Raw genomic sequence first — 13,874 nt, 5'->3', positions numbered from 1 at the left:
ATTAAAAGTAGTAGCTCATTAACATGGGCTTCTAGATTGGATACATGCAACCGACCCCTCAACAAATACATCGCTTCATAGTCGGTTAAACAACGAAATACACTTGTAAGGATGGAAGAAAATTAAAATCGAACACTAATCGACCTACAATTTTTAGGGTTTTACGGTGGGAGACGACGGGGAGATGTGTAATGGTAAAACATATAGAGGGGAGATGGGTCTGATAAACGGGTTTGATTTAGGGTAAAAATGAAATGAGTAAATATATTTTAAGACAAACAGAGCTTATGTGGACTACTTAGACACGTGGCAAATTTTTATTAGCTACATATTACACATCAGCTGCGTTTACATACACGCTCCTAAATTTTAAGACCGGATATGAGGTATGTGTTTAATTGGCACACATGGGAGGATGTTCGCGTGCCTGATAGGAAAGAGCCCAACTTTATGTGTCTTATGTGAAAATCGGTGCCAAGTTCCGGTGCCTGTCTATGTATTTGGCCTTATTGTTTTTAGGCTATGACTTGTATGGGGTCATTTTGTGGCTACCGGGTGATATAAATTCTAGCTGAGTGGCTAAAAATAAATTTTGCTCAATTAATTTGAAAAGGACTTCTAAACAACAATGAATGTTTGGCCAAGTTTTTAAAATGTGCTTCAAAATGTATTTTTCTCAAAAATGCTTTTCAAAAAAGTATTTTTGGAAAGAACCTACTTTTTTCTATTTCTCCAAAATTGCTTTTGCTTCTACTCAAAAGCACTTTTTTTTCCTTCTAAAAGTTTGGCCAGACACTACAACTTCGGAAAAAAGGCACTTTTTTTAAGAAAAAAAAAAACACTTTTGGCTTTGGAGAAGCTTGACCAAGCAGGCTGGTACTCCCTCTGTTTTAATTTAGATGACACATTTTCCTTATTAGTTCGTTCCAAAAAGAATGACACATTTCTATAATTGAAAATAATTTAATTTTAAACTCTTCGTTTTACCCGTAATGAGAAGCTGTTATAGCTACACAAATGTCATGGCCCCACAATGTTTTTACCCCTTAAGCTTTTAAGACCACAAGTTTATCCTCGCAGTTGTTTGGAATCATTTAGCAAGATACCAAGCTAATAAGGTATAAAGGAACATGTGAATCTAAGCACATCATGCCGATCAAACACCGCATTTATCTGTAAAGGAAAAAGCTCATTGCATACAATTTTAACTCGAAACACTATGTCATTCTCTCAACCTTTGCTCTCTCTACGCAAGAAAAAAAAACAGATTACAACTCAAAACAAAACAAAACAAAACCAATCAACTACATCAAGAAAAAAATTGCTAAATTTTTTGAGAGGATTATTCTGTATGACATTATAAGTACTCAATCTTCCATTACTCAGTAGAGAATATAACCTGAAACCTGGCATGCAGCCACCTCATATCGCTGTTAACAAACTATATCAGGAAAAGGAAACTCAATCCGGTTTGCAAACGGGTTGTACTCTTCAACTGGATCTTTCTTAATGCAGCCGCCATCACCCTCAGTGTGATCAGCTGTCAAATCTGAAGAAATATTCCTCGCAATCCCTTGTTTTAAAGAAAAGGGATCAGGAGTGAAAGAGAAAAGAGAGAAGCCCGAACTTCCAGACTTCTCGTTTTGACCTGCTTCTACAGTTGGTTTATCTGTTGTATGCTGCCCCATCCTCTGCATATTAGCTTTGTGATGGGCATCTTTTAACCCACCAATAGTTGTATCATTAGCACTTTTCTTTGTGCACGTGTCATTTGTTTGAGCAACTGACTGGTAAACAGGGAATTGACCAGGATTGACAACAGGAGGGGTAAGATGCTGTAGGCCGCCATACTGCATGAAATGCGTATAAGCATTCAGACCATAAGCAAAAGGGCTAGCAAATACATAGTGGTTTGGATGAGGAAATGGCATTAACCCATTCGCAGGAGCTACTCCCCAAGAAGCCGGACTTTGATAATAATAACCCATTGCAGGAGCTTGAAACAAAGGGAAGTGTATGCCTTGATTTTGGACTGGTGGATGCACAGGTTGAGGTTGAGTTCCAAGAGAAGCCCCATTCATATTTCCACTACTGCAAGTTGAATTAGCTGTTACAGGAAAACTTTGCACTGTAGTTGTTCTTGCAGCATCTGGTGTAAGGCACTCAACATGAACACCACTACCAGTAGCATTCCCCTTTTGTTGCGCAACTTCATAACAATCAGCAAAGCCGTTCCTAATTTCTGAAGTTCCTCTTCCTTCTGACTTTTGGCTGCAATCTTCTGAATCTGACGTTGATGATGATTCTGGATGTCGAGGATTTGAAAAGGATGTATTGCTGTCTCCCTCACTAAGGCAGGATGAGCAATTATCAGAATTAGAAGAGTTTCTCTGTGATGAAACCAAAGAAGACCCCTGCAGCGACTCATTTTCATCATCTCCTCCTAAATATTTCAAATAGTGCTGGGATTTCTCTTCTAAATGAAAACCAGTTCTGCAGTTGCTTTCTGTTTTGGAGCCAGGTTTTCTTGATTCTTGAACGTCCTTTTCTTCATGATGGATCTGAAGAGGACTAGATACTTCCGAACTATTGGAAATCGAATATTCTGGATCCTCTAGAGTTTCAGTACTCAATGTAAGATCAGAGTCGGAGCTGTTTCTTGGATACTTCTTCTGTGATTCTGTTGGCTCCCATACTTTCTTAGTAACAGGAGAATCCCAGCTGGACAGATTATTACCTGTAGTCATTCTGTTTTTGAGTCTTCTACCACTTTCTCGCATGTATTCGAGTTGATTATATTTGTTCCCATGATAATACTGCTTGGAGATATCTGATGAAGATGCTGACTTACTCACAGGTTTGTTATCGTGTATTTCTCTGGCCATATTTGGATCCAACTTCGATCTATAATCGGTGTGTTGGTTACAGCTGCAAGCGGCAGAGTCATATCGGTCATTCATCCTCTTATTATTTGAACATTGGAGCTTCTCCGCAAACTTGGAGGTACCATTATGTATGTTGGACTTTGCAACATTATTTCTTAGTTGCTTATTCAACCTATTAGTACTTTTAGAAGCTCCAAAGTCATCACAGTAATGTCTTGGGTCATGCTTGCTCACTACACCTCCGCTCTCTGAAACAACAGCAAACCGTCGTCTATCAAACCATTTCAGGCCTGAATCTGGTTGGGAATCATTTCGAAATTTCGACCTCCGCCGGGAGTATCTCAAATGATCACTTACAGAAGAACTCATATCTTTAATATTGAATTCCTCAGGATAGTCATCAGAGTGGATTTGCATATTCGAGCGATGATACCTATCCAAAAGTAGATCATATTCGTTATCCGGGGATAAAGGGGATAAAGGACTGGAACGATTGACTTCACCCGTTTCACTCACTGAACCCCTTTTGCTTATCAAATTCGACTCATCATCATCAACACTAGGTGTTGACTCCTCCTTTGGAACATCATCGGTTTGGTTAGGTTCACAACTTTTCTTCTCTATATCATTTTCTTTTTCCCTTAATCTCTCCTTCCTCCAAATCTCCTCCTTTGAATCATCAGGAACAAAATTAGTTTCATTTGATTCACAACCTTTCTTCTCTCTATCCTTTTCTTTTTCTCTTAATCTCTCCTTCCTCCGAAGTTTCTTTTCCTTTTCTTTTGTCCTCCTCCGCTCCTTGCGTTCTTCTTCTTCACGCTTTTCCTTCTCTTCTTCCTCAAGAAGTTTCATCTGCATCAACAAATTAAGCAGAGACTCAAACCATACCTCTACAAGCAGGAATAAGCATTCATACTAAAAGAAGAAGCTTTGACAGGACTTAATCCATAAATACATCTTCTGAGTACCTGCTTTTCTAAAGTAATAATTTCCTTGCAGGCAACATGTACACGCTCCTCTAGCAACTTCAATGCAAGACAGACAAATATGTTATGTGCATTTTGCCGTGCTGTTCCTTCTCTAAAAGCTTTTTCAACCTGTATATATTTCCGTGTCAGAACAAATTCAAGCACCAAAATTAACCAAGCATTGCAATTCCCAAATCATCTCAAACTTGGTTCCAAAAAGGGAGATCTTATTTGGTTCCTAATTTTAGTTGCAGCTTCATGATATTAATATCATGTGACAGAAGATTCCTATTAAGTGATAAACTGAACTTTACCCTATTAGAGGGAAAACAGAGCCAAACTTAATAAGACTAGCATAGGATATTTAAGGCGCACAATTTGGTACACTAGCTTGTCTTCCAATTATAAGAAATATTAGAAAACAAAAGGCGGTTATTGGTCGAATGATTATGTGAATAGAATCCAAACTACGTCACCCGAATCGTCCAAAAATGCACTATTTTTGGAGGAACCGACAAACACCCGACAGCCTTTTTGGAGGATCCAGCAACATAGATTCTCAAGCAATTGACTTAGCTCCCCAGAAACATTAAGCAGATAAGGATCTAAATCCTGAACATACTTTGTTCATAATCCGCCTGCTATTCGCTCTCAACAATTGCTTCGTAAAAGAAGATTGTTGTGGTGAAACATTTATAATATTAGGCTACGAAAATAAAAAATGCAAAAGTTACTAACTAAAGAATTGTTTAAAATACACAAACTTATTCTATCACCTTAAATTTATAGCCTATTTGGCCAATCTTTCTTTTTGATAAGCTAGGGTCCTGTTTGGCCAATCTTTCCGGACACTAAAAGTGCTATGTTAGAGAGTCAAGGTGTTCAGGCTAAACTTCTCGAAGAAATGGTGATTTAAGTAGTCGGAAAGTAGTTTTCTTGTTGCAGGGAGAAGTAGACATTTGTAACTTCTAAAAGCAGAAGCACAAAATTAATTTTTCAGGACAACAATACTCTTACCAAACTATCCGTCCTCAATTTATCGAAAGACAGATTGCTTCTCTACTACTGACAAAAGCGCTTCTGAAATGAATTGGCCAAACACAAACCGAAGCACTTCTCTGAAAATCCAAATTAATAAAAGCACTTCTGAAAATAAGCAAATTTTGGAAGCTTAGCAAGTTAAGCCCTTATACCTATCATCTTTGATTAGAGAATCTGACTGACAAAAAATTCCTTTTCTGGAAAGCAAGTAGCTAGATTCAAGCAACTTGATGTTTTCTTAATAAAATAGACTCACATTGCTATGCAGCAGATGCTAATTATCCGGAATGATACACAGAAAGCAACCGGTATCTATTTCTTCAATGTCCAGTTACAGATCAGATTTGGCAACTGTTTTTGAACCTTTTGAGTATCAAATGGCCTATGTCAAGAAACAGTGCTGACTTTCTGAGAAACTGGATTAGGGCAGGGTCAGATGGAAGGAAGATAACATGGTGAAACGCTATAGCATTTACCAGCGGCAGGGTCAGATGGAAGGAAGATAACATGGTGAAACGCTATAGCATTTACCAGCTTGCATCTGGTGGGCAGTTTGGAAAGAGAGGAACTTGAGATGCTTTGAAGATATATAACCACATTCAGAGGATAAAGGCTAACAGTATTTTTTGTTTGTTTTACTTTTCGCGTAGAATGGAACTTGTTAATGAAGCTGAATCTATTTTAGAGTTCCTAGAACTCCTACAGTTTTAGACAGGAATATACTTTTGTCTTCTCACTTTTGCCACAGAACTCCAGCACTGTCTTAATGCTGTATGAATAAATCCTAGCATTTTAAAAAAAAAACAGACTCCCATTGCTCAAGTTTCTTTAATGACCTCCTGATAAGCAAAACTTCAATAAGTTGAAGAATTAAAAGGATAAAAGTAGTACTACTTTAGAAACCACTTGCGAATAGACTAAAGCACATGGCACGGACAACAGAAGCAGGGTTAGGGCTTACCTGCTCTTTAAAAATTACAGTTGCAGCATCTAGAAGAAATTCTCGTGCAAGTTCAGGACTCTTCGCATGTTTTTGAGGACGGGAACATTCACCATCCAGGTCATTTCCATCCTTGTCCATGGAGTTATCATCCTTAAAAGGAAACATCAAGCCACAACCATAAGATTGAGAATTTCACAACATAAAGAATATCTTAGCATCTGATAGCAATACTAAATAATGAAAGAGCAGCAACAAAGGGATACTTCAGAAGCCTCACAAACTTGACTACCTCTTCTTCTTCAGCTTCTTCAGCATGCTCAAAGAACCTTCTAATGCTTTCACCTCTTGTTATTGTTACAAAACCCTCCCCAACCACAAGCCTGCAATGTACACATTGTTGCCCCTTCAAGGCATGTGCTTTGACTGAAAGCTCGGTACATCTGCCGTCCATTTTCCATGCGCGTAAAGTGATGTAGCAGGCATTCAAACCACCCAAGTCAAGACCATTAACTTGAACTCTTCCACTCAAGCCAACATTTTCATAGTCCAATATATCACATTTTCCTTCTCCAGTTCCCACTGCCCATTCAAAGTGGTGATATGTCCCAAAGTTGTCAATGAAAGTCTGATGCCAATCAGCATGGATTGTGTCATTAGAAACCTGAGAATATGAAAGTAAAATGGCATCAAGCTGGGAGCATAGAATCGTAACTACTTCAACTTTTTCTTAAGATCCAGGAATCAAAGCATCAGCTTCTTAGGTCTTCCTGTCTCTCATTATTTTTCTCTCCTTAGCATTCAATTTTGTGGGCAGGGGGAGCAGGGTAGGTCGGTAGGAAAGTGAATTCATGCCAGTGTTTTAATCATTTGCAGCCTTTCCTTGACGAAAAGAAACAGCTTCAAGGGATTAATGTGCAAGGGAAACCATACTTACCATAGCACAATTTTAACAATGCATAGCCCTTGAATATTAATATTAAAGTGGCAGCAGAAACATTTCATTTCCCCAAAAATATAAGAAAGCAGAAAAGGAAAAGATATAGCTAAATTTCCACATTTGTGCTTCACCAACCAAAAAAAGAAAAAAAAGAAAAAAGAGTTTATGTTGAAAAATAATCACACCTCGTACTGGAAAGCAGTATCTGCAACACAGAACCAACTAGTGCAACGAGGTTCTCTGCGCATACGCTTCAATTCTTTCAGCTCCTTGAACTCACGGATAACATTCTTTCTGCAATCTCTGCAAAACCTCTTGCTATCAAACCTGCAACCAGAAACTTCTAAAATAAGCAAATTATCTATTAAAAATGTTTTAACAAGAAATCATGATGTCCATCTAAAGGACAGAAAAGAATATGGGAACTTGATGTTCCAGTGATTGTATCTGCGGCAGGAAACAGAGACCACCTACTGTGGATATTAACTTGCTAGCAGCGAGGCAGGTTGCCGAGACTTTTCTTATTGAAATACTGCCGCAACCTGCATTCTTGCTAACTTCAGCATCCAATAACAGGAAAATCACCCAATATAATTGCTGATGTTAAGTCGCTTGAATCATCATTCAAGATCAAAGCTAATATTGCTTAACACATCAATGTCACTAAAAGAATTGTTCTGCTCTTGTACATTATACTACCTTGGCTCTTATATCAGACATACCTATCCCTTACAACCTTAAGCGTTAAAGTTCAAAATACGTCCTTTCCTAACAATTATAGCTTGATTTATCTAGATCTTTTTACCTCCGTTTTAAAAGGAAGACACTAAGCTAACCATCAGTGATTAATCATAATTAAAACAACCACTTAACTTCAGTCGTGAACTCCAGAAATCATTTGAGGAAGCTCCACCAACAATTACACCCACATAGAAAAATCACCACCGATTACACCACACCAAAGCAGAACCAATATACAAACAGATTAAAGTGGTATTTGCTCCTCGAGAATTTTACACCACATTGGATAAAACTACAAGATAAATTCATGGGGCTAAGACTTAGAATTAAGAACTCCTCAATTATACATGCAATTGTAAGATTAATAACCGTCTCAGCACAATGCATCTAATGACTGAATTACACACTAGATGGTTAGGAAGCAAAAGAGGGTGAGAGTAAGTATTCAAAAAGTAAGAAATCGAATGAATGACAATGTACGCACACCTGTAAAGGAGCCTTTCAATGAAATCCTCCTCCTTCATTCTTAAAAGAGATTGTCGTGTCTCTTCTCCAAGGGCAGACCAAAAATCCACCAATGTGTCGACGGAAAGCCTAGCTGTATGAAGAGCACATGTTTCTCTTGTTCCATGCCCTCTGCCGTAGCTTGTCATTCCGTGGCTTATCCAACCCCTACCACCTCCACCACATGCATCAGGATAAAGCAGTTCTCTCTCCCGTTCCCTTGCACGTGCACTGTCAAACACCTGATTCAAAGGAAAGGTAAGAGGAAAAGTGGAAGATTATGGAGAAAGATATTTATTGAGAAAAAGAAATATACATTTTGAAGCCCCTCCAAGGACTTTGTATATATATAACAGTCCAATAAGGTAAGTGCTCCATCTCGTGTCGTGGTCAGACCTCCCCAAGGATGGACGGATGGATCTTGAGCGTCATCCTCATAACCTGTTTTCACACACAAACCCCCATCACACTGATTCTTCAAGGCCCTTACTCTGCCAGAAGGGTGGTTCGCACGCGCTCCCTCCTGTTGCAAAGACTTTCCATACATGACAATTTGCAAAAACCCTTCAAGCAGTAACCCATTGCATCTAGAACAGTACATGTGCTTACGAGCTTGCTCAAAAAGGATTTGCTTATCAATCCTCAGAAGCTCCTGCCTCTCTTGAGGTGATAGCTCGCTCCAGAACTACGAACCGATAAAAGAAACATTTTGCATCATTCTCTTGCTATTAGAACTAAATCACATCGATTTAAGTAATCGAGCAATTCATACTTAATAAACATGAAAATAAAATTGAATCCTAGTGATCCTGAAACATTCTACATGTAACTGAATTCATAGATGAAGCATTGCTGTAAAACAGTAAAGGAATTTCACTCCAACTAATCAATAATTCTGAATTCAAAAAACCCATTAAAGATTTTGCTACAGCACAATTGTTCTTTAGATTGTTGTGAACTTCTTACATTCATATGACATTACCACATTGATAACTACTTGGAGTCTAAATTATACACACTGTCACTATAAGGAATTTTTACACCATTACAGGTCACCTTTACCTATTGTAGCGGGCAACCTGTCTTATTTTCAAGATTTTGCTACAGCAATATTGTTCTTTAGATTGTCGTGAGCTTCTAACGTTCCGTATAACATAACTAAATCAATTACTACAAAAACTTCACACTGGATATCAATATAATTCAGTAAAATGGCAAAGTTCAATCCATAAAACCACTCCATTAATCCATTATTACATCACAAGATCCAAAAACAAACTCACAGTCACCAATCCAAATTCACCAACAAAAAAAGTAAAATTAATACAGCCCAAAATTCAGAATATTTTGCAATAAAAAAAAGGAAGAATCCAAATTGACTACCTTCTGTAGCTCATTGTGGCCGATGCCATCGTTATGCTTTGACCAGAACCCATTACCCGAATCCGACCCACCCAATTGGTGATCATTTCTCTGTGCTAAACCCGGCATTTTTCTTCTTTTATTATCAATTCCTTGTAGATTCAATTTTCATTCTTGATTCAAAAACCCACCCAAGTATCTTATGTTTATCAATTCAATCTAAACAACACATAAATACCCAGATAATTATAGATCGAAAATGAAAATTCCCACAATTTTATGCCAATAAATATATATATTTTATATAATTAAAAAATTTAAGCGTATCAATCCTATAAAATTCTGATTAGATAGAGCAGTGGACTGAGAATTTACAAAAGTGAAATCGGATTGAGAATTTAGAGAGAGAATGGGGGAGAAAAGCGGAAGATAGATATAGGGGTTTTTGCTGATGAGATTTGGCGATGTGCCTCTCTGTATTTATAAGTGTGTGTATATTCTTCATTTTCATATATATACGTGGAGACAGGAGTTGCTTGGTGCTTGGGTTAATTTTCCAAAAAGATGAAATGCTACTGTTACATTGGAATTTTCCATTTCTGCTTTAACATTAGATAAGTATAAAATGGTTTTGTTAGAATTTAAATTTAATTATAACGAAAATTAAAAAATTATTTCAAAGTCAAAATGCGCTTGAATTTTTGATATTTGGTTGTAATTTTTGGTTGTTGTTAGTTGTCTATTTTGATATACCGTCAAACCTCTCTATAACAACCTCGTTTGTTCCAAATATTTTTGGATGTTATAGCAAAGTGTTGTAGAGAACATATATTATAACATAACATAAAAATTGGTTCCGAAGAAGTTTGGCTTTTATAGTGAAGTGTTGTTATATAGGGATGCTCTTGTAGAGAGGTCCGGCTGTAGTCGATACACGAGGCTACACGAGGCAGGCGATAAGAATTGAAAGTTTTTTTTTCATTTATTACTTATCTAAAGAAATTTAAGATTCTAATCATTTTGATCAATAGGTACAGTACAAAGTTACGAATAGAAAAAGATATGGTGTCTCAGCTAAAGGTAGAGGAAAGGTCCGGGTCTAGACGTTCAGAAACAGAAGGAGGTCTAGAAAGAACAGGTACGAGCCTTACATGGGACCCGCGGGAGGAGATTCCAGATCAAAACAAGAAAGGCACAGTTTGATTCAGGATTGAGACAAAAGGAGACGAGTTCTTCTTCCCGATTCAATAAGGAACGGGATACAGCATGAAACAACGATCCAAACTCCCGATCAAGAGTATGAGATTATAATTTCAACGTCAGTAAATCCGAGTTGGTAGATGTGCTGAGAGGTATGGGTGATAAAGTACGATGGCCAAAAGAGATGAGGACAGATCCCATCAAAAGAAGGCAGAAATTCTTGTGCGAATTCCATAATGATCATGGACATAGAACAGCAGATTGCAGGCTCTTGCAAGGGAGGTTGAATATTTACTGAAGAAAGCTTAACTCACCGATTTGTTTAGTGAAAAAGGAAAACAATCTTATATGAAAAGTAGGCAAGAACCACCAAAATCTCCGTCGCCAAAAAGGACTGTAAATGTTATAACCGGGGGTGAGAAGGTCAACGGAGTAACGTACACAGCAGCAAAAAAGACAGTCAAGATCTTAATTACACGTGGGAAGCGGATTCGTCAAGTTTTTTGAAGGAGACAACATAACGTTGACGATGAAGATGCGGACGGCTTGATCATCCCCCACAACGATGCACTTGTAATATCTTTACTTGTTAATGATCCTAATGTCAAACAGTAGTTAAAGAAAGAAATAGTCTAAAACAGTACCAATATCTGATATAGTCGTAACTCAGCCTAAACACGGCCAATACAGTATAATCATCCAAACTAGGTGGCACAAATACACGAACAACTACTGAAATAGAATAACGATGTATACATAACAAAGCTATCTGAAAGAATAATAGACAGAAAATAGCAAAAGGAATAGGGACTCGGGAACTGCGAAATGGATCATGGATTACAGCTCACCCAAAGTCTCTATGCAGTCATCGAAGCTCAGTCAAGAAGCTCTGCTAGGATCCACCTGAGGATCTACATAAAAAGATGTGCAGAAACCTAGTATCAGTACATTACTTTCGGTACCTAGTAAGTATCAAGCCTAACCTCAAAGAAGTAATAGCGAGGCTAGATGTATCTTGATACTTACCAACACAGATATAAATAGCAGAATTTAGAACTGAAACAGTAGAATATCTCATGAATAACAAGAATCAAAGATATCAACAATTGAAAGATGTTAAGCATATTTTTTCAATTCAAGAAATAATCATAATGTTGTCCAGATGGAGTATTAAAAGATATTATGCTCAAATAACGGGGTCGAGATACAAAACTAGCATATAAGGATGTCAAGATACAATTAGCATCTAAATGTATGCATCTAAGTGAGTCAAGAATATATTTGCATGCTCAAGTCGGTACAAGATCCATATACCCCGATACACAATTCATGTATCACCAAAACCCAATAAAAAATTCATGTGTCGATCCAGTACAATATTCATGAGTAGTAGAATAGGTTAGAAAGTTTGGACTTTGCATATTAATTATTTGGTCACTTGTAGTCATTTCCATAATCCCATGACGCAAGAAAAAAAAACTTAATGCTTTATTAGTTATAAACTTAGTATATAAACTATATTTTCATATATAAATTATTCGGTATGGTTAGGTATTTTTTGGTTTATTTTTATAAAATTAAAAATCTACCCTATTATTCGGTGCGGTTATAAGTTTATATAAAAACCTATGGTTTTACTAAAAGAAACCTAATAATCGATTCGGTACGGTTCGGTCGGTTTAGTCAATTTTTAAAGATCCGTTGACACCCCTACCAACAAGTCATGAATCAAATGAGCACATAGTCAAAACAAGGCATAAAATATCCCAATTTACCCCTAGTCATGATGTAAACATGGTAAGTGCATATACGCTCGCCACCACGTATATACACAACCCCCAACACATTGAACACATAAAAATCAAGTCAAATCTTAGGGGTTTCATGACGCTATAAATATTGTACAAGCCGTCTTTCAAGCAACTTAAAATATAATTTTTTGCATAAGAAGTCAGTATGCTTCCACGCTTTTGTGACCACAAATCGTTCATTTTCGGGTGTTTCTTCTCCTAAGACTGAAACGTCTTCGCTGATAAAGCGTTGCAAACTGAGTGTGGTCAGGTAAAAGAACATTTTCTGCTGTCAGCGCTTAAAGTCCACGCCGAAAAAAATTTCGGGCTTTTCTGCCGGTGCCATCACAGGTGCAGGCGTTGTGCGACTTGAACACGCAGCCATTGCAGCATTAGTAGTCCCAATAGAACCATTCTGTTGTTTCGTACTTGTTGTCATTTTTCTGTAAAAGAAATTCACACAACCAGAATTAATAAGTCGGTGAAGTTTTTATATCTTCAAATCGAATACAAACAACCGAGTATAAAATTACTAGGATTTTAATCTCGGATTGAGTAGAAAGCCACAAAGACTTTAATCTCAAACTGGAGTAGAAAATTTGAAGATTTTAATCTCCAAAATGGGAGTAGAAAATCGCTAGGATTTTAGTCTCCCAAAGCAGAAAGTAAGATGAATACAGAATATAAAAAACTAAATTCCTTAAGCTTGTTAGTATCTGTATTCAAAAATATAATTTCTGCAAAATAGAACGAAATTAGAAACAAAAGACAGAAATATAATCAGACGAATAACGTTCCGAGCCCAATAGAAAATTGTGTTTCCGTAAGGAATTTAATCCCCTCACTGTTGCCCAAGGTTGTTGGATTAATTCCTCCCAGGATAGAAATGAACAACTATTCTTAATACCGGCAATAAAAATTACAGAACTTCGTCGAACTCAACAAACGGCATAAACCACACTAATGCTTACGTTTTTTGCTTTTGGAAAACAATGCAGAAATGTAGAAGAAAGAGGGGAGAATATTCAAATTTCGGTGATCTGAAAGTGAGACCAAACCTTTGAATTTATAGCCAAACAATTTGGGTTGAATAGATGCGAAAGTACTTCTTCACATGAGGTACTGTTTCGGCCAAAAACTTTTCTATTTGGTCGCGAATTTTAAATTCAAAAATGACCGTTAGGCGTTAGGAAATTATCCGTGAAATAAATAACGGAAAACGGGAAATAAATTTGGTCCAAACAATTATCAATTGACCAAATCCGAAATCGAAGCCGAGCGACGACGGCGACGCGAGGCACCACTTCTTCTCAACTTTTTAAGAGCTTGAAGATGTGCTTCTCTATATAAGCACAAAGATTTTCTTTTATTTTTCCGATTAGGAAAAAGTGCATTAATAAAGAAAATAACTTCAAACTTTTTGTTTCACTCCAAATCTTTTCCCTCTATTTTCCATTCACACCTCTTATTATATAAAACCCAACATAATGAAAGGGAATTACG

The 13,874-nt window shown here is 37.2% G+C and overlaps 1 protein-coding gene across 1 annotated transcript; it reads right to left on the bottom strand.

Annotated features, from left to right (window-relative positions):
* Nucleotides 1-1,150: 1,150 nt before the first annotated feature.
* On the bottom strand, nucleotides 1,151-9,848 carry LOC109208924. Its single transcript, XM_019372081.1, has 8 exons — nucleotides 9,403-9,848; nucleotides 8,336-8,704; nucleotides 8,002-8,261; nucleotides 6,960-7,101; nucleotides 6,127-6,498; nucleotides 5,856-5,987; nucleotides 3,854-3,982; nucleotides 1,151-3,737 (listed from the first exon to the last, which is right to left on the bottom strand). The coding sequence occupies exons 1-8, from the start codon at nucleotides 9,508-9,510 to the stop codon at nucleotides 1,434-1,436; spliced, it is 3,816 nt and encodes a 1,271-aa protein (XP_019227626.1). The 5' UTR covers nucleotides 9,511-9,848; the 3' UTR covers nucleotides 1,151-1,433.
* Nucleotides 9,849-13,874: the final 4,026 nt, after the last annotated feature.

This window comes from Nicotiana attenuata, unplaced genomic scaffold (assembly GCF_001879085.1).
Source record: "Nicotiana attenuata strain UT unplaced genomic scaffold, NIATTr2, whole genome shotgun sequence".
NCBI lineage: Eukaryota > Viridiplantae > Streptophyta > Magnoliopsida > Solanales > Solanaceae > Nicotiana > Nicotiana attenuata.
This window is presented reverse-complemented; position numbering and strand designations above follow the sequence as displayed.